At 41.7% G+C, this 15,182-nt stretch overlaps 1 protein-coding gene across 7 annotated transcripts in view; it reads left to right on the top strand.

Annotated features, from left to right (window-relative positions):
* The window catches only part of GTDC1 (glycosyltransferase like domain containing 1), a 202,457-nt gene that overhangs the window by 98,563 nt on the left and 88,712 nt on the right, over positions 1 to 15,182 (top strand). For all 7 annotated transcript variants that reach the window (XM_083710835.1, XM_083710833.1, XM_083710839.1 and 4 more), the window contains one exon: positions 1,301 to 1,474. In XM_083710835.1, coding sequence (XP_083566961.1) covers positions 1,301 to 1,474 — 174 coding nt within the window. The remainder of the gene's footprint in view (positions 1 to 1,300; positions 1,475 to 15,182) is intronic.

Below are 15,182 nucleotides of genomic sequence, written 5' to 3'. Positions count from 1 at the left end.
TCCCCTCCTCCCAATACTCTGCCCCTGACTCAATGCCAAGGTTGCAGGTTAGATCCCCATATGGGACAACTGCATATTCCTGCATTGCCAGGATTGGCCTATATGATCCTTAGGATCTCTTCCAGCTATGATTCCATGATGCTCCATATTGAACAGGAAGATCTGAGGGAGCTTCTGCGGTAGATGTAATTCAAAGCCTCAGCACAATTGGGCATGCTGATAAGGCAATATTCCCGATCATACAGAGGCAGCATTCAGTTGATTGAGCTTAGAAACCTCTTTCAAACCTTCCAATGCTGTCAGATCAAGGGTGGATCACACAGGACCAAGTGCATATGTGGGTGCGGGGTTGGAGAGGATACACACTTCCAACTCATGTTTACATTTCCTTTTCAGCAACAACATCTGATTAGTGATAGAATGAGGTGAGCATTGAAACATCTCCCATGGTCTCACTTGGTGGCCTTTGGCCAGCTGCATTTTGATTCGCAGCCTGTAATGCAAGGGTGCTAATACCAGGCTGATGTATGGACATGTTAGGTCATACATGTAGAATTTTGCCCATGTAGGAAAAGGCACCATGGATACTAGCTTGGGTCCAGGGAACGGTAATGAAGAAAGCACATTTAGTGCTGTTCCACAACCTCTTGTGCAAGACCTAGTACAAGATATATTGTAGTACAGCATTGTTTCAGGGTTAAGGTTACAGTATAAGAAAAGGCCAATAGGTAAAACTGCAAAATGCAGTAAGTGAACTCCAGTAGGTCATAAAAAGTGAGCTTGCAAGTTTTGAGAACAAGGGAATGTTTGCCCAAGAGGTTGTGCCCATGAAGGAATTCTTTGGAAATTACTTTTGTCTGTAAAAACAGACCTTAAAGGACCCCTGACAGTTACGTCCAGTCGCGAAGGACTCTGGGGTTACGGCACTCATCTTGCTTTACTGGCCGAGGGAGCCGACGTTTGTCTGCAGATAGTTTTTCTGGGTCATGTGACTAAGCCACTTCTGGTGAAACTAGTGCAGCGCACGGAAACGCTGTTTACCTTCCTGCTGGAGCAGTACCTATTTATCTACTTGCACTTTGACGTGCTTTCAAACTGCTAGGTTGGCAGGAGCTGGGACTAAGCAGCGGGAGCTCACCCCATCGCTGGGATTCGAACTGCTGACCTTCTGATCAGCTAGCTCAGTGGTTTAGACCACAGTGCTACCCGCTGTAAAGCAGTAGGACACCTTTAAGATATATTAAATAAATTGATGAGATGTGTTTAATGAATGCATGATTTTGCTCTCTTTTTTCATTAGTTTGGTTGCTGACGTCGTGGTGTTCAACTCTGCTTATAATATGGAGTCATTTCTAACATCTATAGGGAAGTTTATGAAGCTGATGCCTGACCATAGGCCTAAGCATCTGGAAGAGTTAATCAGACCAAAATGCCAAGTCCTTTATTTTCCAGTGATGTTCCCTGATGTGAGCAGGTTGGTGGCTTCTCTCTGTTCTGTGCCATTCGTGGTTCCTCAGTTCTCTTTATACTGATGATTATTACCTGGAATTTTTTGCATGGTTTGTACATTGGAAAATCAGAGGACGTATTACATTGCTGTTACATTTTTCATTCAGAACTCAAGAACAGAAGAATATCAAATGACTTAGCCAGGACTACTTGTAAGAAATGCCAGCTGTGCCAGTCCTGCTGACAACAAGTACATATATTGAATATATGATTGGGCCAGGCACCAGGCTACCTTTGAGTTCCTGAGATATAAAATTCTCCCCCAAAGAAGCACACGCATTACCTTCCTTCGCCACCACCCCATAGTTGTTCATTTACACTTTCCCCTCTTCATCCTCTCTATCCATTTCTGAAGTTGCTTTGAAATTTTCTGATCCTACTTGTTTCAAGATGCAATGAAGTTGGGGCTGGAAGAGGTACTTTATTTGACAGTAGGAATAGTATTTCACTCCAGGATACATTACCTGGCTGACTTTATTAGATTAGTATTTTGCAAATAGCTATGGCCCAATTTAAAGGAGGCACTGTGATTGGATCTCCTATTGTGGTGGTTGTTTTAAAAAATTCAAAGCAGCGGCAGGAGAGCCCAAATTGAATTGGAGGAGTGGGGCTGGGTGTGTGTAACCGCCCCCTTACTTTTATCTGCCTGGTTTTAGTGTGTGTGATACTAAGAATGCTTAACATTCAGTGGAACCTACCCTATCTCTTTCTTTGTGAGCCTTCTTATTGGGAGGAGGCAAACCCAAAACTGCGAGTCATACAGAGACATAATGAGCAGCCTCTCTGGAGATATAACTGCTGCTTCTCCACATCTGGTAGCAGATGATGTGCAAGACCTTTGCCTGAGACCCCTGAGAGCTGCTGCTGGTCACAGTAGACAATACTAGAAGGTCTACCTGTCCTCACATCTGTATACCTATATTTTGAGATCATCATCACCAGAGGCTGTTGTCTGGGTTCTCACATTGAGATATGGTGGTGGCTACTGGTAGAAAGATACTGTCAGTGCTTATGCCCCATCTTTGAAACCCTCTCTTTGGAAAGGAACATGTAGCACCCATTCTGATATATTTTATGGTGCCTTTTATTTTATCCGACTTTTAAACTTGTGTTGATCTGTTTTATTCTTGCTTATATATGGTTTCTGATATCTTTATATATTTGCTCGTTGTGTTTTAAATTATTTTATTGTAAGCCCCCACCCTGTGTAAGTTCCTTGAAAGGCAAGCATAAATCTTCATAATAAAATACACATATAAATAAATATCGGACTAGATGGACTACTAGTCTGATTGGCATAAGGCAACTTCTCATATGCTAGTTCCTAGTTTGGAAATGACTATGTTGCACTTTTGGAAGTGTAACAAATTTACTTTGCCTTATAGTTTAGATAAGGGGCCGCCAGCGACTTTATATACGTTGGTTATTTTTAATATTTTTTCTTATTATTTAAAAAGTATCCTTTCTAAATTGAATACTGCGTTGCAAAAGAACACACAGTTCAGATTTCTTAATGTATTTATTTGAAAATAAATACTTTCACACCGGCTTTTGTTCAGGAGTTAATATGAAAGTTACATGTACCCTTAAAGTCTCAGTGTATTTTATATTGCTTGACATTGTGTAAAAACAATTGGATAGAATCCAGCATAGTATGAAAGGACTGCACCTTCCTCTTGTCTTCCTGCAGCCACTTGCCCACCCCAGATCTGCTGTGAAAGGGCTCCTGACACCCCAGAATACATTTTGAGGGTGTGTGGAGGGGCGTATCAGGATGGAGGAAAGAGAAAAATGAAGACTTGTTGTATGCTTGTATATGAATAGGGTTGGATACAGCCCCCTGTGTTTAGAAACCAATTATGGTTCCTGGCTCTAAATAAAAATTAACATCAGCCCAAGATGCCAAGGATTTAATTCTTACCAAGAACAACAATTCATGACCCAAGTTGTGCATTTTCAGCTACAGCTACTGATAGTTGCTGTTATCCCCCCCCCCCCCCCCCGCAAGATCATGTGTTAAATAAATCTTGAATGCACCTGTGGCAATTGAATGCAGTTTATTAATTTACTCTGTATTACTGCAGTGAAATCTAGCTGAATGGAAATGGAGGAGAAAAAGGTTAAGAAATATCATGGCCAAACTTAGATTCATAAAGCAAGCTCTTCGCCCAGAGTGGTTTTCGAGTTATTTTCAAATGGTAATTTGCTTTATCCAAACCAAACTCATACAGTGTAAGTAAGTGATTATTTGCATGACTGACAGTCATTTGAATGCCTGCAGTCTTTTAAAAATGCATAATTTTGCAGAGATGTTGGGGTGGGGGAATATGAACAGCAGAATAACCAAGGTGATTTCTCTCTCCTCTCCTTACTTTGACCTCCTTTTTAGTTTTTATTGCTGTTAACATGATTTTCTTTGTATATGGGGAAGGAGATGAACTGAAAACAAAATAAGGCAGCGCCATTAAGGATATGGCCATGATTTGTAAAATAATCCTCATTTTATGTTAATATTGTGTCTGTAAAGAAAAAACACACCACACACACACACACACACACACACACACACCCCTTTGGCCCTAGATGTGGGCTACATAGCTGGAGCAGCAGATTTCATTTCACTTAAGAAAATCAATTTTGTTTGTGGCTTTTCTTAACCAAAAATCCACATGTGTTCTAACAGAAGTTGTTGTAATTAAAATCTGAATGTAATGTATACAATCGTACCTCCGCTTATGTATACCTCCGGTTGCTTAAACTTCAGGATACGTAAGCGGCAAACCTGGAAGTATATTTATGTTTCTTTGCCGTGCGTGCAAATACAGAAGCGGTCTACCGCTTCTGCGTATGCGCCGAAGCGGTCTACCGCCGCTGGCATGTGCGTCGAAGCAGTTTCTCCAGTTGCGAAAACCTCGGGATCCGGCCGGACCTCTGGAACAGATTCTGTCCGCAACCGGAGGTACCACTGTACTTAGAACTGAATATTCAACAATGCACCAAATATTATTTGGCTGATTGGAATTGGCATGGCAGTGTGGAGACAGATATTCCATTTTGAGTGAAAAATATTTGAATGTGTATATTATTTTCATTTCTTTTGGGGGGAGTTAGGGCTCCCATTGGTGGTAGTTGCTTCTGCTGCATCACTGTATTTTGCAATAGAGATGCTATTGGATTTTTTTTTAAAAAAATTACCCTTAAGTTGCATCTTTAGCAGACAATTTTCATTTGCTTATAATTAAAGATATATATTTTAACCAATATATTTAAAATAATACAAAATCAATATATTTAACCAAATCTTTTTCTCAAAAGTTCAGGATAGTGAAAAAAATTAAACAGGGTGAAGCATGAAACCTGTATAACTGTAAAACAACAGCAAGATGAGAGCAGAAATAGCAGTTGATACTTAAAGTTAAAATCACAAATCAAAAATAGAAAACCAAAAAGAAATTGTGCCAAAAAGAAGATTCAAGGCTAGTGTGCTGTAGAGCAGTGTTTCCCAACCTTGTGCCTCCAGATGTTTTTGGCCTACAACTCCCATCATCCCTGACCACTGGTCTTGCTAGCTAGGGATGATGGGAGTTGTAGGCCAAAAACATCTGGAGGCACAAGGTTGGGAAACACTGCTGTAGAGTGTTGGACCAGGGTTCAAATCCCAACTCAGCCATGAGGTTAGCTAGGTAACCTTGGGCCAGTTGGTACCTCACCGCCCAACATATTTTCAGGGTTGTTGTGAAAATTAAATAAGAAAAGGGGGAGAACCTTGAACTCCTTGGAGACAAAGGCGGCCTATACATGAAACAATAAGTCATAAATAAAATAATTTATGTTGGGGAGAGGATTCCTGAGACAGGGAAGCACCCCATTGTGGGGCTACTGCCCACCTATCCTCTGAAGATTGGGGAAACTGACAATGGGAAGCCCTAGCAGGTTCACGTCAGAGAAATTGGTCTTAAAAGTAAGTAAGTATATTTTTATTTATACCCCGCCCTCCCCGGCCAACACCAGGAACAGTGCAGCTAACATCAAATATCAAATACATTAAAACACAATCAAACAATTGATTAAAATACAGCTTAAAAATTAGAATTGGGATAAAATTAAATGATTGCCCATGAATTACAACCATAGGGGTCGGGAACCTCAAGTATTCATCAGGGCCAGCTATCCAAGTTGGTCCCATATGAGCCGATAAAAGGGCCAAAGAGGTAACTTACAAGGTCCCATAGAGGGGGGTCAAACTGGGCCCAGACCGAAGGCCAGACGGAACAGCTCCGTCTTTCAGGCCCTGCGGAAGGGTGTCAAGTCCCGCAGGTCCCTGGTCTCTTACAATAGAGTGTTCCACCAGGCTGGGCCCAAAGCCAAAAAGGCCTTGGCCCTGGTTGAGGCCAGTTTAACCTCCTTGAGGCCTGAACTTCCAATATATTATTATTTGTGGACCGTAAGGTCCTCCATGGGGCATACCAGGAGAAGCGGTCCCGTATGAGGGTCCTAGGCCGTATAGTGCTTTAAAGGTTGAAACCAGCACCTTAAACCTGACCCTGTACTCCACTGGGAGCCAGTACTGCTGGTATAGCACTAGATGAATGTGGTCCCACAGCAAGTACCCCATAAGGAGCCTCTAAAAGTGCACTTTTAGATTCAATAGGTGTTTTGTATTGAAATCTGACAGCTGTTTTCAAGGCACTATGTAAGGATAAATTCAAACTGTGTTTGGTTTTGGCCAGCAAAATTTTCATAACTGTTATGGAAGATGAGATACCTCATGTAGTAGATGGTCTTCTGTGGATTCTCACTTTATCTCTGAGTGATATTTTTGTGTTCACAGATGTATTCTTAGTCTGCATGGTTTCTGGTTTCTTTACACATCTTTATCTACCCTAGCCATCACAGGCCAAATTTGAAAAGTGTGCTGTGCCACCCACTGGATGATCAATCACCTGATGTCACAGTGGTGATCATCAGGACTTCATAACATCATGCCTCATTTTTGCAACTTTATCAGCCATGATCCCATGAACTGTAGCTGGATTTTTAGATGGATTGCCTTTCAGAGGTGTTTCTATCCCAGCTGAAAGTTTTCACAGATGTGCACCCACATTTACCCAGTAATTCCACAGAGACAAAAGATTACAGCAGAACTTGCCATTATTTAGGGCAGGGGTAGCTAATATGGTCACATCCATACATTGGTGGACTACAGCTCTCATCAGCCCCAAGCAGCATGGCAAATGGTTCAGGATGGTTGAAAGCACAGTCCATCAACACCTGGAGAGATCTCCATTATCTGCCTCTGATTTAGAGCATTAGAGGGATTCATTTAGAAATCTAAGGGCAGCCACCCAAGCTTTTTTGCCACTTGAAGTGGAATGGCTTGCTGGCAGTGTCGACAACTTACTTGTCTGTCCATTGCTGCATGGCACTGCCACCTTCTCTGTGCAGGAGAATCTAGCAAAACTGTTCCATAGAAAATGTGGTTTTGCAATACATGGATGTCTTTGAAGGGAGGAAGGTATGACACTGCTTCCTCCTTTATTAGTTGCTTTAAAATTTAAGTGCCTTTAGGACACAGATTTAAAATCTACATTAGCCAAATGACAGCACGGAATAACAGATAAAAAGGGAACAGATGGGAGAACTCAGGTTAAAAGTTAATGAGAGCTCCTTTCATTAACACAACTTGTTGGTATTATATACAGTGCTTGCCTTAAATCCTAAAAAAATGAGGAAAGAGAGATCTCTTTTTAAACTATGGTTCTTTCATGGGAAGAGATAATAGGGACAAAATAAGAAATTCAGCTTTGGTATAGGTCTAATATAAGAGACACCCTGTCCCAAATAGTGAAAAATGCCTGATGGCTAACTGAGATGATCCTGATTGAAGCAGCAGAATAAAATGGAGGACGAAACACCATCAAAGTGGCAAACTGTGATACAGCAAGCATAGGCCAGATCAGGTGCAAAGATTCCCCATTTTGCATATTGTGCCATTTGGCAAAGGAAGAAGCCATAGAGGTCAGTAAAGGTAAGGGACCCCTGGCCGTTAGGTCCAGTCGCAGACAACTCTGGGGTTGCAGTGCTCATCTCATTTTATTGGCCAAGGGAGCCAGCATATAGCTTCTGGGTCATGTGGCCAGCATGACTAAGCCTCTTCTGGTGACCAGAGCAGTGCACGGAAATGCCGTTTACCTTCCCGCCAGAGTGGTACCTATTTATCTACTTGCACTTTGATGTGCTTTCGAACTGCTAGGTTGGCAGGAACAGGGACCGAGCAACGGGAGCTCATCCCGTCGCGGGGATTCAAATCGCCGACCTTCTGATTGGCAAGCCCTACGCTCAGTGGTTTAGACCACAGCGCCACCCGCCTCCCTCATAGACATCAGTACTCTCATGCAAATATGAAACCGGTCTCTGCATGCCCTGCCATTAATTCCTAATTTGCTGTTACCCTTGTCCTTCTGTCACCTCCTTCAGGCTGTCCGTCTACCTTACACCACCCTCTTGAGCAAGTATTGGCAAAGTCTCATTGCAAGTTACTGCTTGTCACCCAAGTGGAAGAGATTGCTCTGTAGTAGTTGCTTGTTTCTTCTTTAAAACATCTTCTGACGGGGGGGGGGGGTGTTTGTCTGCTTTCCTTTAGTTAATGTCAGTAACTCAACTGAGGTCTTAGATTAGCCTTTCACTAGTTCCAAAATATACTGCAGTTGAATTCTCCATGCAACCTACTTAATTTTATTATGTTGGGTTCTCGTCATGTTGCATACAACGCATTCCCATAAAAGTTGCATTTTGTATTTACAGAGAAATTTCTCTTGAGAGTTAAGGTCTTGTAAAACATTCTTGTTCTACAGCATGAACGAATTATTACACTCTGGGGCATTAAAAGTGAAGTGTACTGAAGAAAAGAATTTTTTCATTAAAATGCAGTTTATATTGATAAAACAGATTACTAGCATTTGATGAAATGTGAAACTTGGATCTGCCCCTATCACTAAATCGCCGGTAGGTTTATTTTGGCAGGAAGACTAGAATGTAATGTATATCAGGACCAATCATTATGCAGTACCTGTTAGTTTTGTATTCAATTAAATTGTGCCTCAGTAAAGTGGTTGGAAGGTTGTGGCGGGTGGGGGGGGGAACCTTGCTTATTCTATCTATCTTGAAGTAGCAGAATGTAGTAACCAAGAATATTTGAAAAGAAAAGCTGTTGTGTTATCAGTTTTGGCACGGTCATTTATCAATCAGTATTTTAAACATTGACAAGTGGTAATTTAATAGGGAATGACCCTGTTGGCAGGAAGTTCTAATGACAGATGATGCAAACTCATTTATCACTATGGGGCTCTGCTGGCTTCTTACCTTTCTCAGTATCACAGCTCATATTTTCCAAGTCTGGGATGTGAGAAGCCACAAAGGGGAAAACCTATGGCAGAGAGCCTGCAGCCACTCCTCCCTCTCTCTCTCTCTCTCTCTCTCTCTCTCTCTCTCTCTCTCGTTAAAGTAGTTAACTCTTGATTTACACATGTTCTCCTAGTGTGGATTGAACAGCCTGATGGTTCGATAACAATTTGAAAACATTGAACGTGTGTGTGTAATATCCTCTATTTAAAAATGGTCTCTCTCTCTCTCTCTCTCTCTCTCTCTCTCTCTCTCTCTGTGTGTGTGTGTGTGTAATATCCTCTATTTAAAAATGATGTGCTCAGTGCTTGGGCCATGCTGAAAGCCTGAGCTGCCCTGACTTGTGAAGCGTCAAACCAGCTTGTGCACATGTGGGGAATGAGGGTGGGGAAGGTCATCCCCCAGCCTATGGAAAAAGTAAGAGGCAGAATACACCAAAAACATGTCTCAGAGGCTCTCATGCCTCTAGTTCTCTGGACCCTTTTAGTTAGTTATTGATGTTTATGTGACAAGAACGTCATCCTTGTTCAGAGGCCACACTAATCTTTGTTTTATTGTTCCATTTCTTAGTTATATGTGCTGCTGAAACAACCACAGGCTCTGTTAGTGCAGGGAAACTGCTGGTGGCCAGGATGAGAGCAGCATATTGTTGCAAGCTGGGTTTTTGTTTTGTTTTAGTTTTAGCATAAACAGCCACTCTTCTTAGGTGACTTTACTCAAAGTTACATAATATGAGTAAGAATAATTTATTATTTATTTGCCGACCATCTGGCTGGGCCACTCAGGGTGGCTTCCGAGAAATTATAAAACCACAGCAAAACATTGCACATTAAAAACCTCCCTATACAGGGCTGCCTTCAGATGTCTTCTAAAGGTCAGATCATTGTTTATTTCCTTGACATTTGATGGGAGGGCATTCCACAGGGAAGGCGCCACTGCCAAGAAGGCCCTCTGCCTGGTTCCCTGTAACCTCACTTCTCACAGTGAGTGAACTGCCAGAAGGCCCTCAGAGCTTGACCTCAGAGTCCAGGCTGAATGATGGGGTGGAGACACTTCTTCAGGTATACTATACATGTGTCCTTTTTCATCTGGCTTGAGCCCCCCCCCCCTAAGTGACACAGTGATTCAGAAGACACTCTGGTGGTGCACATGCTTCTGGAAAATGCCCCTATTTGGGGTACTCTGTCCCGGAACCATTTGTCTTTGGGTTCCTGCATTGTGTTACTGCAAACATTGAATGATGTGAGAGTGGGGTGTTGAGTGCAAGAGGATCTGCCTTCACACTGAACCTATGAAAATTTCTCACTTGTTCCTGAGTTAATGTTTACATTTATCACCTGTATTGGGCAGGCAAGATAGGCTGTCAGAAGTTATTATTTGCTCAATTTATTCGGTTGCTTTATTTTCAGTGTGCATTTTGAAGGTTGTTATCTTGTAGCAAGAAGCAAAACTACATGTATTTTTACAGATAGAGATCAGTCATTCTTTAAGAATGGGTGGGGTGAATACATCAGTTGGGGGGGCGTTACTTGGGATTTTGATTTTGTGGAAATTTGATGGATTGAAATGTTTTGTATCCTTGCACATTCACTTTATGACTTTATGACCTTTACCTTAGTGTAATCTACCTTGACAAATCTTGGAACTGGTTTTTGAACTCTGGTTAAATTGGAAAGCATTTTGAGGGTTCATTGAGGGCACTTTTCCAATGGCAAATTTCTCTACAATGTGTTAGTGGCCAGATTGTTGGTATGTTCACTCCCTACTGAATAAAAAATAAAAATAATTTTTGCAGTACTTTTTAGTGTACAAAGTGCTTTACTACTCTTATCTTAATTGTGATTTATATTTAATTCAACATTTGCTTTGCCTTCTCTGAGTTATCAGTATGGATAGTTATCAGGCAACCATTTGAACGTTAAAACTCTGTGGGCGGCATTTTTTCCTCACCGCTGACAACTGGATTTTGCAAAAGAAAGTTGAGTTACTGTAAGCATAGTGTAATGTACTTTTCTGGAAACCTGGACATAGGTGATAAGAGTGGGAGCTTTTGAAAATAGGAGCCTTATTTTGGTGTACAGATGGAAACTAAGCTCCTGGGGTTGGGGCGTGGGAACCTGCCTATTTTGAGGTGAGGAGCACTAGAAAATCTGACTAAGAGTTTTTTGGTTTTTTTTTGTTTGAAATGCTTGACTTTCTGCCTGCTTATATTTTATATATATATTACTGTTCCGAAATGCTTTTTACAATTTAAGTGCTTTAAAAAATATAAAACACTACATTTCTATATATTTATTTTCTATATTTTTCCCCTTTCTATTTTTTATTTATATCCTGCTTTTCTATGACAAAGTCCTCCTTAGGGCAGGATACAGTATATTATATTTTAAAAGAAAGCATAATAAAGGAATCTGAAATACAATCCACAAGGAATCGGCAGCATAATAAAGCGCAACAAGAAGAATAGCTTAAATTAAAAGAGACAACAGCTGGTCAGTAAGCTGTCCCCTTGTGACTACCCATAATGCTGCTGTGAAGCATCAGTCCAGGACAGGGGTGGAGAACCTAAGGCCAAATGTGAGGCCCCTAGGCCACATCCATTCCCCAGCCATGCATTGTCTCCCCAGGCCTCAACCCTCGCTATCCCTTCTTCACAATCTCCTTGAGTGTTTCTGCCTGGCTCGAATGTGTCTTGGACATCTGATAAAGACTCTTATTTACCTTGGTGGAGGTGAGGGAGGTAGAAATTGGTCTGCTGTACAAACCTAAAGCTTGCACCCATTGTCTACCCACTTTAGCTTGGCTCCTACCTACCACTGCTTATCTGGGACTGTAGCCACTGGGCTGATAAAGGCTGGCCACCCCTGTTCCAGGATATTGTGATTATTTTAAAGTGGTGGCTTCTCAGCTTTCCACCATTACATCCTTGAGGAAAGGTAACCTGGTGTAGCCATTGAATATGGTAGCCTCTTCCAGGACACTGGATACCCAGTAGCTTCTCAGGGGTGATGGGTGCTGTCACTAGGCGTTTCCGCTTGAGTCTGGGCATTCTGTCACAGTATTGGGGGGAAATGAGAGACTATGAGTTTTTGTTTGTTTTAAATAAGGACTGGAATAATACTAGGGACCCTGCTGCCAGTACCTCTGAGAAGCGGCTCATGCAACAGCACAAAAGTTCATGCAAAAGTTCATACTTACTGCTTGTTCTTGAAGTGTACCTCATAGTAATATATCAGAGGAAAGTCATTGCTGTTGTTTTATGTGCAGAGGAATGGAATAATGGTGGATCTCGTCTTCGGTGTGTTTTATGCAGTTTGGATACAGCAGGCTTTCTGAGAGATACAACAGTGTCTTATGGGCACTTTAAAGACTAGCAAATATATTATGGCATCATCTGATACAACTTTGTCTTTGCAGCAACAAAATTACATGGGTGCCCCTCTGGGAACTTATGGCAGCTTGAAGCTTTTGGTTCCCCAAAGCATCCTAGGATTTTAAAGGTCATGCACAGCGCCACGGGCAGTGCCTAATTTCTGTTTCACTCTCATTCCAGAATTTTCGTAGTATCGCTCTGGAAACACTTGCTCTGTAGCCTTGTCTGTAATTGATGCTTCTTCACCATTGCTTGTACAGTTTGTTATACTGTGCCGTACGCAGAACACTGGAGAGACATAGCATTTCTAATATTAGTTGACAAAAGCATCATACAGACTTTTTGGCTTTTCCTCAGACCAGATCCCTAATTGCCTTTTTAATGTGTAGCAAATGTATTATGCAAGTTGTTCACCTTTCAAGTCCTTGAGCCACTTTGCTTCCTCAATACTCTGTAAGGAATCCTTCTTATAGTTATCTATTGTTGGAAGTTTGTTCCTGTTTGCCCTTTTTTTGCAGCATTCGTTTTTGTGTGTGCCACATTGCTGTCCCTATGGAATGACTAGTGATTGTACACAAGTAATCCAAAATGGCATGCAGACCGTATTTTACGGACTGCCTTAAGTGGTGGTGGTGGAGTTCTGTAGCTGTAATTATACACCTTCAGGTGGAAAAGAGTGGAATAGCTTTGTACTTCATTATATGTGGATATGGCACAACTTCATTCAAACTTTTGAATTCTTGTTTAAGTCCTTGGACGCTGCCACAGTTTCTTTCTCATTGTTTGGGGAACGTTTTGGTAAGCTACTCCTCAGTTGTGGCAGAGTAGTAGTGTCTCCACTGGGGTCTTAAAAAGTGAACTATTTCATGGTAAGTGTTTGCATTTTACAGCCTTAGACACTCTTATAGCTGCAGAGTGGTTTTTAAAGTCCTCTATGTATGTGTCTTGAATGCACTGGAAAAATTAAATTTATTTCTTCATTACTTCATTTATTAATTGAATGTTTATACTCCTTAAACTAGTAAACATCTGTAAGCAGTTTGCAATGAAAATAAGAATAAGAATACAAGCTGAAGTTAATAACATTACATTAAAACTGGATAAAACATGATAAAACACAACTGTATATCACAAATAGAATGCAGCAGTGTAAAAAATGATTTAATTATTAAGATTACCCAAGTTTTCCTGGGCTCTGACGCTTAAGTTTTTAAGAAGAATTGAAAGGTAATTACTGCCTCAGCTGCACAAATTATCTGAGGGAGGGCATTCCAGGGAGTGGGTACTATTGCCAAGAAAGCTTGCTTCTGTGTTGTAACCAGATGACAAGTCACTGGTTGCGGAATGACCAGAATGCTCTCCTTAGAAGATCTTAAAGATTGACTTGGCCTGTACCGGGGAGGTCTCAAGTTATTTAGAACTTGAAGTGCCGACAGCAACAAAATTTTGAACTTGGTTCAGTAGCTAATAGACATCCAGTGCACATCTTTCAACAATGGTGTACTATGTGTAAAACTAGATGCACCACCACACAGTAGCAGTTACATTTTGCAGTAACTGCAGCTTCTTAACAAGCTGTAGGGGTAGTTCCACATACAACACATTGCAGTAGTCTGATTGTGAAGTTACCAATGTACAGATTACTATGGCAAGGCTACCCAGAAACAGACATACGTAGTTAGTGCGCTGAATGAAATTGGTAATGGGTACTCAGAGTCACTGAGGTCACCTAGGCTCTAGCACCCATGATGGATCTAGGAGCACCCTCAAACCACAGACTTTCTCCTTCAGAGGTAGTGCAACCCCCTATAAAGCTTGTATACCACCCAATTCCTTTACCTGGTAACTGCCCATCCATAGAGTCCCAGACTTTGAGAATTCAGTCTGCCTTGACTTCATCCAGCACCAGTTTAGGACTTGCACAGACTCTCCTGATTCAAACAGGGTTGTTTGTCATCAGCAAACCAGTGACACCTTGCCCTAAGCCAACTGCCATGGGTGCTGATTCACAGTCACCCAAGGCAAGTCTGGAACTGACCCCATAAGTTGTAGAAAAACTGATGTAAAACAGTGCCTCCCAACCCAGATCTCACAAACACAGTTCAGGGGGGATGCCATGGTAAACAATATGAAAAGCCAATGGGAGTTGCAGGTGAATCAGCAGAAACACACTCCCCCGTCCCGTCTCCAAAAGAAGGTCATCCATTAGGGTGACTAAGACTGATTCTTTCCCCAAACTGGTCCTGAATGCACACTGGAATGGGCCCGCATAGTCAGCTTCATCAAAGAGGGTCTGCAGCTGAACCACTACCACCCTCAATCACCTCACCCAAAAACGTGTATTGGTGTTTGGGTGGTAGTTGGTAGTATACCTCTTGGTTTTTCAGAAGGGGCTGCACCTACTGTCAGACCAAACCTCCCCAGGCAGTAGTTTGACCAGACAAGGAGATAATTGCAATCTCAACATCCAGAATGCCCGCCTCCAACTCTATATTTAGTGTGTGCCCTCTTCTATGTGGTAGGCTGATAACAAATCAAGACAAACCATGGTTTACTTGAAAGCCATACAGTCCTGAAAAACAAGGACGTGTAAAAGACATGTATAGCCCTGCTTTAGGGCCAAACTAAATGAACTGCTATAGAATTTGCCTGTCTTCTTTCAGACACACATGTTGCATGCCAGACCCTAGTGGAAATTCTCTTCAGATTTTCTGTTTTTATTACTTTAGTGTTTCAGTTGTGTAGTACTATGTATGTTGCTCCTTTGCTCCTGCTTGTACTAGATATTGGTTTACATTATTTCCGTTCACAGTGGGGGAAACTGAGTCACAGAGCAGTACAGCAAACCCCCTTTTTCCTCACTTAATTCTTACATTGGAGGAGCTTTTCATCAAAGGCT

Source organism: Podarcis gaigeae (genome assembly GCF_964106915.1).
Source record: "Podarcis gaigeae genome assembly, chromosome: 1".
NCBI classification, from domain to species: Eukaryota; Metazoa; Chordata; class Lepidosauria; order Squamata; family Lacertidae; genus Podarcis; species Podarcis gaigeae.
The sequence above is the reverse complement of the archived record's forward strand: the minus strand, read 5'-3'. Positions and strand labels throughout refer to the sequence as shown.